The 14,088-nt window shown below is 56.6% G+C and overlaps 1 protein-coding gene across 5 annotated transcripts in view; it reads left to right on the top strand.

Annotated features, from left to right (window-relative positions):
• Positions 1-14,088, top strand: part of GRM4 (glutamate metabotropic receptor 4) — a 52,699-nt gene that overhangs the window by 14,476 nt on the left and 24,135 nt on the right. For 4 of the 5 annotated variants that reach the window (XM_087762206.1, XM_087762208.1, XM_087762207.1 and 1 more), the window contains exon 3: positions 4,005-4,221. In XM_087762206.1, the coding sequence (XP_087618332.1) occupies positions 4,005-4,221 (217 nt within the window). Of the gene's footprint in view, positions 1-2,213; positions 2,314-4,004; positions 4,222-14,088 lie in introns of those variants that run through there. The other variant, XM_087762209.1, reaches the window with a different exon arrangement.

Below are 14,088 nucleotides of genomic sequence, written 5' to 3'. Positions count from 1 at the left end.
TGCATGAAATTAATAATTATGGTTAGGGAATTAGCTGCTCCCGACCCTGTCTCTGGTGTGGGGGGACTGGTGCCAGGAGCGGTGGGGCCAGTGCAGGAGCCCCTTCTCGTGGGGCTGCTCCTGACCGCTGTGCGCGGCTCTGGCTGTGCAATGGCCCGTTTGTTTTTCGGCTCCTTCCCTCCTGGCTGCTCAGGCTGATGTTCAGATTGATGGTTTACGTTGGAGCATTGCAGCCCCCAAGCCTTGGCTGGGGCCGTGCTGAAATCGCTGCCTTTGCCTAATTCTCCTCGATCTGGAGGGGATTCTGTCCACTGTCGGTGGAGAAAATGCCGCATCAGCTCATAAGCCAGCGGCAATGAAATGGGTACGAAATCAAGGTGTGTTTGCGGTGCATTTGAGGGTGATCACACCAGTCCATTGTCCCGGGGCTGGGGGGAGCGGGGTGGCACCCCCGACCCTGGCTCCTGCCTGATCTCTTACCCTGAGGGACATTTCTCCAGGCTGGGGGTGCTTCTGGTTTTTGGTTCAAAATAAGGGAAGGAGGAGGTTTTTCCCCCTCCCCTGGGGTTACTCCTGAATCTTGATGGGACATGGGAGCCTTGGGGTGCAGGAGAGCTGGTCCCGCTGATCCCCCCCGTGGTATTTATCCCAGGCTGGTGATGAGCCAGGCAAGGTACCTCCGGTGCCCAAATATGCAGCTGAGAGATGTTTCCAGCTCCCCCTCTCCACCACATCCTCCTTCTTTCTAAGAATCTTGAATTCCCTGCCTGCATTTTGCTTTTATGGACCTAAAAGGACTTTTGTCTTTTATCTGAGAAAATAGCTGGTGCCGGGAGTTGGGCTATTGTAGACCAGGAGATCAAAAAGGCAGAGGGGGAAAAAGGCAGAAGAAGTCTATGAAATGGTCATTTGGGAACTGGTATTTTATTTTCACTTCCACCCAAGGCAGAGGAGTGAGAGAGAAAAGCTCTTTGCATTTGTTTATTAAAATACAGCTTCCAGTTCATAGCCTGTAGATCAACAGGTATTTTCTAGGCTTCGTTTTCCAGCAGGCGTTCGAGCAGGATGGGCGCCCCGGGCATCTGGGCTTGGGCGGGATGCACAGTGTCACAGGGGAATAGCCGGGAAGTCTCCGTGCCAGTGCCCTGCTGAGGAGGCAGGGATCTATTTAATCTAAACCACTGTGCAGAGAAAAAGTCGTTGGGAAAGGATCCTCTGGAAAGGCAGGGTTGCGTTCCTGCCCCCGAATCTCCTTTGACATGGGCGCTGCTGCTCTCCATGCCCGCTTGCCCTTGTCGCAGGGGCGCGCTGCAGGCATCGCCTCCTCCCCAAGCCCCGTGCCCGTCCTTTGGCCAGCACGGCTGCAGGCGGGGAGGAGGCAAGGCGAGCAGGCACGGAGCAGCCCCCCCGTTCCCTCCCCAGGATGAATGATTGCCAGACGAGCGCCTCGCCTGCTGAGCGGAATTTTAATCGAGTCTCATGCACCGGCTCCCGGTCACAGATACCCAACGAGCAGATCACAGCCCCTCGGAAAGGAGCACAAAGCAGATTGTCACAGAGAGTAATCCTATTTGTGCTTTGATAAAGGTTCCTTCCTCTCCCACTCCTTCTCCATCTCTCCCTTTTCTCATCTTATATTTTGCAGGTAGGTAGAAGGGTGGCTGCTCCTTTCCAGGGGCCTCTTAGCATTCAGGTGGAGTCGTGGGTTTATAACACCGGTATCGCATTTAATAGAGAGAGAAGGGAGTGGAAGAGGGAAAAATAATGGAGAAACAAAGGAGAAACTGTGAGATGCAGCCTGGGAGCAGGAGCGGAGGAGGACGGGGAGGGCCCAAAGGGTTGGGAGACCCAGGTGGCTCCGGTGCAAGTGCCCCTGTCCTTGGTCTGCCGCTTCCCAGCTGGTGCTGTGCCCGCAGGGATGGGGGCTTCTCCCAGCCTCTGGGCAGGGATGGCTTGGACGAGGTGTTGGGATGGGACAATACTGATATTTAACCAGGGAGCTGTGGTGGTGAAGCACCATCATTAAGAGGCAGCTACCAAAATTTCAGGCTCCTGGCAGGGTGGCTTAATCTTGTAACACAAGCTAGGGACCTACAGACCCCAAACCTCTCCCCCTCCCCTCCAAGCCCACCCAGGTGTCTCTGCTGCTGGGAATTGGCCAGCTGCTTAATGGGGGGTGGTGATGGGTGAGGCCAAAGGCAGTGTGAGCTGATTTGGGCATCCGGCACGCCCCAGGTGCCTGCTGAGCCCGGGGATTACTGGGATCCATTGCAGTCCCCTGTGGCTCCGGCAGCATTTGTGCTCCTGCAAGCGGTAATTACTGAATTATTCCTAAACTGGATTAGAGGGAGCAGGAGAGGGGGAAAGTCCTCTAAGAGCTGAGATTGCTGCTCTGCACCCGCTTGCCCCCATGGGGAAGGTTGGGAGTGGCGGTACCCTGGGCTGTTCCTCCTCCGTTTGCTCTGTCCTGGCAGTAAAGCAGCATCTGTGGGAAGGCGAGAGGGCAGCGGGTGGCCGGACCCTTCCCCGGGCTGTGCCGGCTCCGGGTAGGGCTGTCGCTGTCTCTGCAGCCCTGTAGCCACGGTGAGGCTGTGCCATGGCAGCTGGCTGAGCTCCAGCCCCTGCGATTATATCGCTGTTGAATTTAAAACCTTGCCCAGGCTTTGGGCAGGGCTCTGCCAGCCCTCGCAATGTGCCAGGGAGGTGTTGGGCTGCGCCCGCGAGAGGTGTGTGGTACCGTGGTACCTGGGTGTGGACAAGGGGACGATGGATGGGGCTGTGTGGGTATTCACTGCGTCTTTGGTAGGGAGCTTTGTTCTAGCAGGGAGAACCTGGGCTTGATAATTTAATAAGCCTTTTCGGTCTTTAATATAAATTAACATCTGTAGTGTGTTTTGGAGATGTCAAGTGCTGTGTAAGTGTTAAGCATTGCATGATCCTCTGGTGCTAAATCATTCTAATGTACTGTGTGAGGTGCAGCAGCTCTGGTTAATTTAAAGGGCTTATTTATGGCTTGGGTGGACAGGACCTGGTGGGGTGGGGTGGGATCTGTCCTTCCTGGGGCAGGAAGCCAAAGGGAGACCTTAGAAGTGCTGTCCAGGGCAGAAGCATTTGGCCTCTCCCATTCTGGGCACATCTGATGCTCGGGAAACCCTTCTGGGGTCCTGCTGGGTGTCCCTGAGCTTCAGGTGGTCCCCGAGCCCCGACACCTCCAGGGTCCGGGCCAGCTGCATGGCCAAGGCTTGGTACCTGCTTTCCCCGGGTGGTGCTGGTCCCCTTTGCCCAGGCAGCACCTAGAGGCACCCACAGCTCTCGTTCTGGCCGGCACCTGGGGAGCACGGAGGGGAGATCAGAGTAGACAGGCAGGTGTGTTACATGCAGAAATGAAAGCTCGGGATGCTCTGAACCTCTCCCTGCAAACCCCAGGGCTGCGCAGCTCCTTGGTGGACCTCGAAGGGACTTACTGGTGGCTGCTCTGCCCCGGGGCTGGTTTCTGTTCTTCCTCAGGAGATCCTGGAGTCCTTCGGCCCTGCTGGGCTCTGCCCAGCCAGGCACTTGTGTGGGCAGAAATGTAAAGCAGCAGCTCTGTGCTTTCTGATGGTTTTATTTTCCCCCTTTCCAGATGTTGGTGTGGGGGGGTTTAGACTGGTCTGGAGGGTGCAGAGGAGCTGTGTGTCCTGGTATGGGTTGAGCTGGTTTTGTGTCTCCTGTACCCAATTATGGATGGAAATCATCAGATCAAAGCCTTTGGGTTGCCACCAAGACTCAGTAGAGCTGATCACCCTCCACTTCGTGGTCTCCCCTCCATGAGTTGCTGGTCCTGGGTGCTGTGGAGCATCCCATGTCTGTCTGGTGGCACGTGCTCCCAGCCGACCCATAGTCTTCCTTGGATTCCACCTCCCTCTCCTCCAGAGCAGGGCTTTGGGAACATGGGCAAGGTGAGAGCATCGCAGTGGGGTGGAGATCACCTCTTTCTCCTGACGCTTTGTCTTTTTCCATCCCAGATCCCCCAGATCAGCTATGCCTCCACCGCGCCGGACCTGAGCGACAACAGCCGCTACGACTTCTTCTCCCGCGTCGTCCCATCTGACACCTACCAGGCCCAAGCCATGGTGGACATCGTCAAAGCCCTCAAGTGGAACTACGTCTCCACCTTGGCCTCTGAGGGCAGCTATGGCGAAAGCGGCGTGGAGGCCTTCATCCAGAAGTCCAGGGAGGATGGTGAGTGGGTCTCCCCCAGGATGGGGGCTTGGCGTGGGCTTTGGAGCACCTGGGGCTGGAGCAGAAAAGGCAACGGATGGGAATGGAGGGGTGCATCTGGTTGGGCTCCTTGGCCTGAGCTGAGATGTGGTTGTGGCGCATGAGCAGGGGTGGATGGCATGGTTTTGGGGACAGTCCCAGGGTGGTGCGGGTTTTGGGGCTGCCTTGCTGATTGCAAGGACAGTGTGGTGTCCAGCAAGGATCTGAGCTCTCCAGCAAGGATCGGGACCAGCAATCCCAAGCTGCCTCTGCTCTGCAAGGCAGGCTGCTTTATTGCTGCCAGCTCCTTTCAGAAAGCACCTCGAGATCCCGTTCCCTGCTCACTGGGAGACCTCAGATCCAGCGGGCTGGTGGCTGCCGAGCTGGTCCAACCCCCTCCCTCCGCAGCTGAGCCGCGGAGCTGGGTGCATTACAGAAGAAAAGGCTTTTACAAATACTCCCAGGTTTTAACAGAAAATAAAGTTGGCACCAATGCGCGCTTCGCCCAATTTTAGTGGAATTATCCCCAAGGGCAGGTGCTTTAACTTGTCTATAGGCTTTGGACAGGCGGAAAGTCCGTGCTCAGCAAAACTCTTTGGGAGGATTTGTCTGGAGCCAGAAAGCGTTTTGCTGACGGGAGCACTGGGATGCTTAGGGGGATTAGCAGCCTCGGGAGCGGCGGAGGAGCTCGTAGGTACCCACTGGTGGCTGAGCGTCAGTCCCAGGACCGGCTGGTATGGTGAAGACCCCCGGGTGTTGCTGTCGTGGGTGCTGTTAACATGAGCCCAATGTGGCCCTGAGACCCTGCAGAGGGACCGGCACAGCACCGGGGCCCCTCCTTGCTCCGGCACTGCTTCGCCTCCGCAGCATCGCGTGCACGGGGCGAGACGGGAGCTAAAGAGTGTTTTCCGAGGCAGTTAAAACCCTGCAGTGCACAGGCTGCTGCCTATTACTGGCTTAACTGTATCTGAATGGCACATTAAGTTCTGGCAAAATCGGTGGGACACCAGCCTATCTGGAGCTAGTCAAACTGTGTTATGGCCTTATAAATGGATAAAGGGAATAAAAACTTCTAGGTGACGAGCTCCTAATCAAAGCCCTATAAATAGGAACAGCGTTAATTCTGTCTCGCACGCGCGCCCTGGCACTGGGAACCGGCTGTGCTTTTAATATGCGGAGAAACCCATCTGGGGATTCAACCTGGAATCTGCTCTTCAGGATTTTAACTTGAAAAGCAGAATATTTTCATGGGGCTGCAGTTTTGCAAGGAGGAGTGCATGGGGACGCTTCGGAGTAGGCGGGTGCAATGCTTGTTGTACAGCTGGGCACGGGGCATGCTGCCTGCGTGCCCCGCGGTGGGGATGCGGGTGTGAGTGGCGCCGGGTGCCTGCGCTGAGCTGGGGCTGCGTCTGCACGCAGCCAGGCGAGACGGCGAGTTGCTGCAGGGGATGCACGGGGCTGCAGAGGGAAAGGTGCCCTCGGGCACACAGGGTGCCCGGCAGGCCTGGGGGAGCTGGATGGGGTGACCCACGGGATGGGTGCCCCGTGCAAGGGCCGTAGGGCTGCGAGCCAAGGGCTGCCTTTATGGCTCTGTTAACGGCTTCACCGCTAACCCTGCCGGGGTTTGTAAGTGCTAACAGCAGCCCCATCTGGCTAGTGATGATAATGAGATCCTCATCTGAGGAATAAGGGAAAGCAGCCTTTCGTGGGGGCGAGGGGCGCGTTTTGCATTATCATAAGCGTTTTTCCACCCAAAAAGGAGAGTTTCCTTGCCCACCTTGGGCCGTCAGGTCCTGCCCCGTGGGGTGGCTGGGGCAGGGCTGATGGGACCGCTGGGTGACGCGGGGGGGGTGACAGTAACACTGGGCTAAGCAGCTTGGTTAGCCCATGCCTGGCCCTGTTGTGCCCTTCTCCTGCAGCAAGCGCAGCTGGAGGACGCCCTGCTGCCCCATCCGTGACTGCTGCTCCCCGGGGGGGGCCGGGTGCCGGGCTGCACGTGGCTGGGAGGGGCCGGTTGATGCACAGGCACGATTCGAACCCACGCTCCTCCTCCATTAAGCACCAGTAAGGAGCGGTTGTCATGACTGGTGGTCCCACTGCAGCACGAGCACTTCTTCTTTGAGATACCTGTGGTTACCACGAATTCCTATAACCAGACAGTTAATGATATGACGGCATAATTGCAGAGTAAACGAGTGTACATGCAGTCGAAATGCACACGTATTAATCTGGGGCTGAGGCAGTCCTGTAATTTGTGTATCCACATAACCCAACGATTATGTGCATTAGTGATAATTTAGTTATCAAAAAGCATAATTCCACTGTAATTGCGGTATAACAGCGGCATAAGCGCAGCCCATGCGTTATCAGCAGTAACGCTGCTTCCCTGCTCGTGCTGCAGGCATACGTTTATTTGTAAGAGCCGTCATACATCAGCCCGAGCACGGGGCCGCGGGGAAGCGGCTCTCCCTTGGGTGCCTGGGTGGGCTCTGAGCTGCTCCCTAAAGGAGGGAGCGCCGGGGCCGGCCTCGCTGCTTTGCCCCGGAAGGTAGCTGCACAGCCGTGAATAATGGTGGAGTTGGACCAAGAACGTGCTTTTTCTTTTTTTTTTTTTTTTTTTTTTAATTTTTTTTATTTGAAAATCCCCCAGCCTTGCTTCCTGTGGTGGCAACTGCAAGGTTGGAGAAGAGCTGGGCTGTGCCTGCTTTGCCTTTCTGTCTTCCCCCATAACAGGGACAGCTCTGCTGGCACCAAAAGGCTTTACAGCAGCACAGAGCTGCTGGGGATGGGTGAAGGATCCGTCCCCTTCTTTTACAGCCTGTTTGTATATGCCTGGCTCTCATTTGCACTACTCTGGCAGCATAAAGTGTCCTGCGATTTACTGCTGCTTCAAGGTGCCTCCAGCCTCTCAGAGTGCTGTAAAAGGGCTGCCGGTTGACTCAGGATCTGGCCTCTGCCTCGGGCTTGCCAGCAGTTACCCCCCATGCCGGGGTATTTATGCCAGGGGAAGGAGCCAGCCAACCCAGGATCAGGGTGAGCATCTCCCCGCGCTCCTCCCGAACAGCGCTCGCTTCATTTTTCATGCCAAGCCTGAGTCTTCAGAGTCCGTTTTCATTTCCATCAGGCAATAATGCTCATTGCTGTAGTTAGCAGTTAGCATTCAAGCTGTTTGCTTTCTGATGCATTATCAACTTGACCTTCAGTTTCAATTTTTAGCAAAGCCTGACATTAAAGCCTTCGCCGTCGCAGTGGAAAGCGTTTCTGCTCAAGGCACAAACTGATGCCCTCCGCTGGCGGGGGGAGAAGAACCTCGCCCTGGGGACAGGCTATTCCTGCAGCCGGGGCTGGCCCTGGGCCGCTGAGGCGGACTGACCTGGGAAGGCCATTATATCTTATATTTTGCAATTACTCTGGCAATTATGCTGTTGGCCCCTGGCGATTGCTGGTGGTTGCACATGGCTGGACAGCCCTTATTCACTAGAGTGAAGGTTTTTTAGGTGCAAAGATGTTATGTCTGTAAAGGATGAATTTCCTTGGACCTTATTTAAGTGTTTTAGGTGCTCCCCCAAAGCGTCCTGCAAAGGCAGTGGGTGTCAGCTGCATTTACACCTTGACACCAAGGTGCAAGGCAGGGCCAGCAGCGGAGTGTCCCCAGTGTCCCCATCTTCATCTCCTCTTGCACAGCATCTCCCCACGACCCTGATCCGGGGCATCGTTTAGTGGACGGACAGACCCGTCCGCAGCCCTTTGGCTCTGCGTGCGTTGACAGCTCCGCTGTCGCCGAGCCCTTGGAGATGAAGTATTAGATTTATGTTTATGTAATTTAGTTGGTGAGCGCAGCAAGTTATGCCGTGCGTCGTAATGTGCAGTGCTCGGTTTTGTGAAGAGGGTAATATTTCCAGTCAAACGCAAGACTCCTTAGTCGTGTCTGGATCTGTTTTACACTGTCATTTTCCCCCTCTATTGTTTTATCCTTCACTGAGTTTTCTATATTTTTAGTTAAGAGGCTGATATATATCTGTGATGCATTTGTTCATCCCCATGTGACATTCATGGCTGTCTCTGGTTTTAACCAAGTTCATTACTTTTGGTTGATGCATCAGGATGTCACCCCCAAAAAGCCGCTCCCAAGTCTTAAGGCATAAACAAGCCTCGAATATGACTTTACAGCAGATTTGGATATGCAGTCCTGGGGGCTGCTAATCCTGGTTATTTGCTGGCCTTGGGGATCATCCCATCCTGCACCCTGTGGATGCCGTCCCCATGGGACAGCTGGGATGGATGGGAGGACGATGCTGGTGGGTACCTGCCCCTGGAGCTCCCCCCGCAACGCGTGCAGGAGTTAAAGCGAGTGACCTTCAGCCCCGTGAGAGGAGGCGCGACGAGCGGTAGGGCAGAGCAGGGCTGGCGGTCCAGCTCCCTTTCGTCCCCGAGGACGGCTGTTCTTGTGCAGTCAGCACTCAATTACCGCGGCGCACCGCAGGGCTGTTATTTGCTGCCGGCGTCTCGGCTCCCCAGCCAAATCCTCCCAGCTGGCACGGAGCTGGACATTTTTTTGTGGCACGATGCCCAAATCTCCAGGGTTTGGGTGAACCTTTTCCTGCAGGTGTTTTCTGGCCGCTAACACCGAGGGTGGTGGCACCTCTGTCCCCTCTGGGGCTCGAATGGAGCACCTCTGAGCAGGTCCTGTCACAGCATGGCTCAGGAAGGGTCCCTGGCACCCATGGGTCAAAATCGTGGTTATACCCATCCCTGGAGCTTCTGTGCTGGTTTCTGTCGTCCCACCCCCTGCCCAAAAATCAGCGCCAGCTCTTGCTGGATGTGGCACCTCGTTGTGCCGGACGGGGCAGCCAGAGGGACAGGTCTGGTCACCGAGGTTCTGCTGCCGTTGCCACTTTGGGTCCTGGAACTCTTACAGGCTCCTCGGAGGAGAAACCACATTTCCTGGGTTATTTTCCTATTTCTTTCCCCCCACTGCTTCTTTTCTTTTTGCCACTGTCAGCACTGTGTACCCCAAAACAGCCCGGCGTGCCTCAGTTTCCCCACCTAAAAACCTTCCCTGCCCTTGAGCTGTTTGCTGGTGGATGCAAAGTGTCCTGTGGGCTGGGACTGGGGAGAGCCAGAGCTGAACTGGGGAGAGCCAGAGCTGAACTGGGGCTGCTGGGCTGGGAAAACGCTCCCTCCAGTCTTGGGGCCTGCTCCGTTTGCTGGCTGCAATCTGCCTGTAAATAACGCTGCCCTCGCCTCTTAACTCTGCTCCTTGTTTTCGCGTCTCGCAGCGCTCCCCTTGCGCGATCGGGAGCGGGGCCGGACAAAGAGGAGCTATTAGTTGTGGTCAGGCTGGCGCGCGGGCTCTGGCTCGCGGCCCAAACCTGGGCTTTGGAGGCAGCCCGAGTCGATATCTTGCTCTTTAATATTTTCGGTGTCTGTTTGGGGGTGCCCGCGGGCTGCCGACCTGGGCTGGTCGCACCAGGGAAATGCCGCTGGCTCCGTGGAGCTCCCGCTGAGGTCCGGTCCCAGGGGGGCGAGATGGGAGATGCAGCCCTGGGATGTCGGTGAAGCAAAGAGCATGTGTGTTTTGTGTGATGTGGGCTTGGGTTAGGAGCAATGCCATAAATGATTATGATAAATGAGATAAATGCAGGAAAACGACATCTTTGCTTTCAGGACTCAACTGGTACTTCAAGCCCCAGCTCCTGGAATCATGTGATGGGTAGGGGCCTCTCCTGCAGAGGATATACTCAAGCCTCTGACTGCAGAGCAATGCTCCCTTTGCAGAGCAGTAGATGGGGGAAAGACTGCAAAATCTCGCTATAAACCTCCCCCAAATCCCAGAGTCTCCTGGCTCTTCCTGATTCAGGGCTGGAGCAGGGTGAGGGGGAAGGAGATGCAGCCCAAGGCGCAGCTCGCCCACAGAGGGGCTGCAGGAGCTGGGGGGCTTGACTCACCGGAGCCCCTGATTAGGTCTTGAGCAGAAGATCCTTCCCATGGGCACAGTCTGCGGTGTTATTACCTAAGTAAGAAACCTGGATTTTCTGCTCCCTGGCATCCCACCCAAGGCCCGAGGTTTGTACTGAAGACTTGCTTTTTTCCTCCTTCTTTTCCCCATTGCAAATTCATTAATTACTGGTTTAGCCCAGCAATGCAGGCAGTTGAAAAGCAGGCGCAAATTGCTCAGATTCATAATGTCTGAGATTTCAAAACACTGAAAAGCAGCATTTGAGCTGCTTCCAGGGACGAGGAAGCCAGTTCCAGGGACGAGGCAGGCAGCGAGTGCCAGGAGCCTCCAGTGACGGGGACGCGTGATGCAGAGCCCAGGGCACACAAGGAGGGACCCGCCATCCCCACAGTGGGACCAGGCTGCTAAAACACGGGGGTCAGGGAGCTGCCATCACTCCCCGCTTTGTGTTCCCAGGAGGGAAGGGGCGAGATGCCCACCTTGCAGTGAAGTGCAGGAGTCTACAAGCTGAGACCTGGCTGCACCGGGGGATGCGTTGGAGCCGGTTTTGGGTGACAAAGGCAGGTTGGTGTCCCCAGGCACACCCAAGCTGGTAGCAGAGACGCTTTGCCAGTAGCGGGACTGGGACTCAGGGGATATCACAGCCTTCGTGCCGGGTAATCTGCGTATCGCTCTCATTAGGGATCCGCCACAACAAAGGAGGGATTAGAGCCACATGTGACGGGACCTGGCGCTGCCGTTCTCCCTCAGCTCGTGCTGTGGCACGGGGCCGTTTCCCCATCACACCGCTCTCCCCAGCCTGGCTTGTGTGTACCCTAGGATGTGGGGAGCCTTTCCCAAATTGCAAAGCCACTTGTTGCTGCAGTGCTGAGGATGGACGAAGGGGTGGGTGGGTGGGTGGACGGACGGACGGATGGACGGACGGATGGATGGTGCAAACCCTTGCCCTGTGCAGGACATCCCGTGCTCCGTGATTAAACCAAAGCGCACTGGTCCTGTGGTGGCACAGGAGCTTTGCCTCTATGAGGCCACAGAGCCATGTCCCTAATGACTTCTCCTCTAATGAGTTGGTTCCTGGAGGCTTTGAAGTGACGTGAATAATGAATCCCGGGGCAGGGGAGCAGCCAACCGCTCACCAATTAAGGCTCTGGGCTGGGGAATCTCATTTAAATGGTTTGGGGTTAGGAAGGGGAGGCCAGGAGCATGCAGGGGAGCCGTGCAGGTGCTGCTTGCAGAAGCCGGGCTGTGCAGAGCCCGGTCTGCTCCTCGGGGTGCCCAGGGCTGCCCAGGGAGCACGTTGTGGTGGAGGGGACATGCACGTTGCTGTTCCCAGCACAGCTGAGCCAGGCCCCCCTTCTCCAACATGCTGGGCCCATGCTCACCCAGTGCTTCGCAGCCACCAGCTCTGCAGGGACCGCTGGCAGAGCGCTCCCTGATTGATGATGTACGTTAGCGACAGCAAAAGCTTATTATCTACCTGCAATCAAGAGGGCACTTCAGCGTCGCTCTTCCCGGAGCAGCTGCGCTCCCACTGAGCCCATAATGGTGGAGATTAAACCCTGACCTGTGTTTGACAACACGCATTAACCCCACCTTAATGAGGAGAGTCCCCGAGGCCCCCGGTGAGCAGCTGCAGAGCCGCGGGGATGCCGGGGGAGGCTGAGATCCCGCCGGGCTGGGGGTGATGCCGGTGAGAAGGACATGACCATGTGCTTGAGGATGGTGCGGCCAGTGGTTTGCTCCCGGAGGGCTCTGGGATACGGTGTGCACTAACAAGGCTCTGGAGGGCTGAGGACACAGGCAGTCCAGTCCCAAAGCACATCAGACTAAGCATGCTGGGGCATCTGTCGTGCCTTGCTCAGGAGTCCCGCATTTCAAAGTGGATAGATTTGGTTTAGAGTCTGATGTAGTTATGCGGTTGCAGCTCTGTGACAGCAGGGCGAGGAAGGGGATTCTCCCCCTCTGCTCTGCTCTGGTGAGACCCCACCAGCACTGCATCCAGCTCTGGGGCCCCCAGCGTAAGAAGGACACGGACCTGTTGGAGCCAGTCCAGAGGAGGGCCACAAGGATGATCAGAGGCCTGGAGCACCTCTCCTATGAGGACAGGCTGGGAGAGTTGAGGTGGTTCAGCCTGGAGAGGAGAGGGCTCCAGGGAGACCTTAGAGCAGCCTTCCAGTGCCTGAAGGGGGTCTACAAGACAGCTGGAGAGGGACTTTTACAAGGGAGCATAGTGATAGGGCAAGGAGTAATGGCTTTAAACTGAAAGAGGGGAGATTTAGATTAGATATAAGGAAGAAATTCTTAACTCTGAGTGTGGTGAGGCACTGGACCAGGTTGCCCAGAGAAGCTGTGCATGCCCCATCCCTGGAAGTGTTCAAGGCCAGGTTGGATGGGGCTTGAGCAACCTGGTCTGGTGGAAGGTGTCCCTGCCCTTGGCAGGGGGTTGGAACCAGGTGATCTTTGAGGTTCGTTCCAACCCCAACCATTCTATGATTCTATGATATGCTCACAGGCAAGCTTTGCACAGCTGGGATGGGTGCACGGGGCTGTTGGGTGGCACTGGGTGCAGACCCTTGCAGTTTTGCCCCTGGGGCCAAGGTGGGACTCAGGTGCAGACACGTCCCCGCTGGCCTGGCCCTCCTGGCAGGAGGGTGGGTTGTTTGCCGGAGGACGAGCCCTGCGGCAAACCCTTCCCTTTGCAGAGCTGCTTTCACTGCACAGCCTGGTTTTGCAGGGAGGTTTTCCCTCTTGACCTGATGGGCATCTGTGCCAAGACCCGCCTGGGTGGGACGGGGTCGTCACCACTTATTAACTGGCGTGAGTCGTTATGGCGAGCTCTGGCAGGCAGCAGAGCAAGGGCTGCAAGTGGCAACGCCGGGTGTGCTTGGCCACCTCCCGTAATTACATCCCCACCATTTCACTCTCCCTGTCGGTCTCTGCTTCCCTGGATGCCGGCTGCTGAATAGTTCATCCTTGGCTCTTCCCAGCAGCCTCCCGCAAAGCTGCTGGCTCTGCCACCGTGGGACCGGGATGCTACCACTGCGGGGGCTCGGGCCAGGAGCCAAAAGCAGCTCCAGACCCTGGGACTGCAGCTCCAGGTCCCTGGCTGCTGCCCCAGCCCGCGGGAGGTTTGGGAATGGGTCCAAGCTGGGTTTTTTGCTGTTTCTTGCTATAAGCGCCCTGCATCCCGTGCTGCTGTCCATCAGTGATGGCACACGTGGGATCTTGTGGCTGAGCATCCTTAAATTGGGTGCCTGTCTCCGAGCTGTGTCTGGCAGCTGGCTGTGGGATGCTGCCCCAGTCCTGGAGGCTTTCTCCACTATTCCTGCTCCTCTTTGGTCCTTTTCCAAAGCTGGGGGAGGAAAGGGGTCCCCATTCCTCACCTCCTGCCTTCTCCCAGAGTCAGACCTTGGCCCAAGTGGGGGAGCGATGCTGTGCCATCCCGCTGGAGGAGGGAGAGCGGCCGCCTCCTCCCCATCGCTGCCGCCTCCTCGCTTTGATTTCTTGCTTTAAAGGAGTGTTTTGACTAAATGTATTTTTGTGTGAAGACAGTAGGAGCATCACTTGGCAAATCCCCCTTTCCGCCGCGGCGCCCGGGGGCCATGAATAATGCAGGTGCTGAGAGCCCGGGCTGCTGGAGGTGAGCGAAGCTGCCCCGAAACCCTCAGCTCTGCCCACCCCAGCCACCTCCCCCTGACCCCCCTGACCTCTTTTTTTCATTATTAAGACAATTTCATTAATTAAGAAGATAAAAATGTTAAGCAGTGTTGCTAGCATCAGTGCACGGGCTGGAGAAGGGTGCTGCGGGAATGTGGGGCTCCCAGACCCTCCGAGGGCTTTTAGCTGGCATAGGTTTGTGTTATTTTTAAGCCTGGAGAGCCCTGATGAGC

The sequence above is a fragment of the Nipponia nippon genome, unplaced genomic scaffold (assembly GCF_047370975.1).
Source record: "Nipponia nippon isolate SJK-2023a ecotype South Korea unplaced genomic scaffold, ASM4737097v1 scaffold_25, whole genome shotgun sequence".
In the NCBI taxonomy this organism is placed as follows: Eukaryota; Metazoa; Chordata; class Aves; order Pelecaniformes; family Threskiornithidae; genus Nipponia; species Nipponia nippon.
Note: the sequence above shows the minus strand (reverse complement) of the source record. Positions and strands in the feature narration are given on the sequence as shown.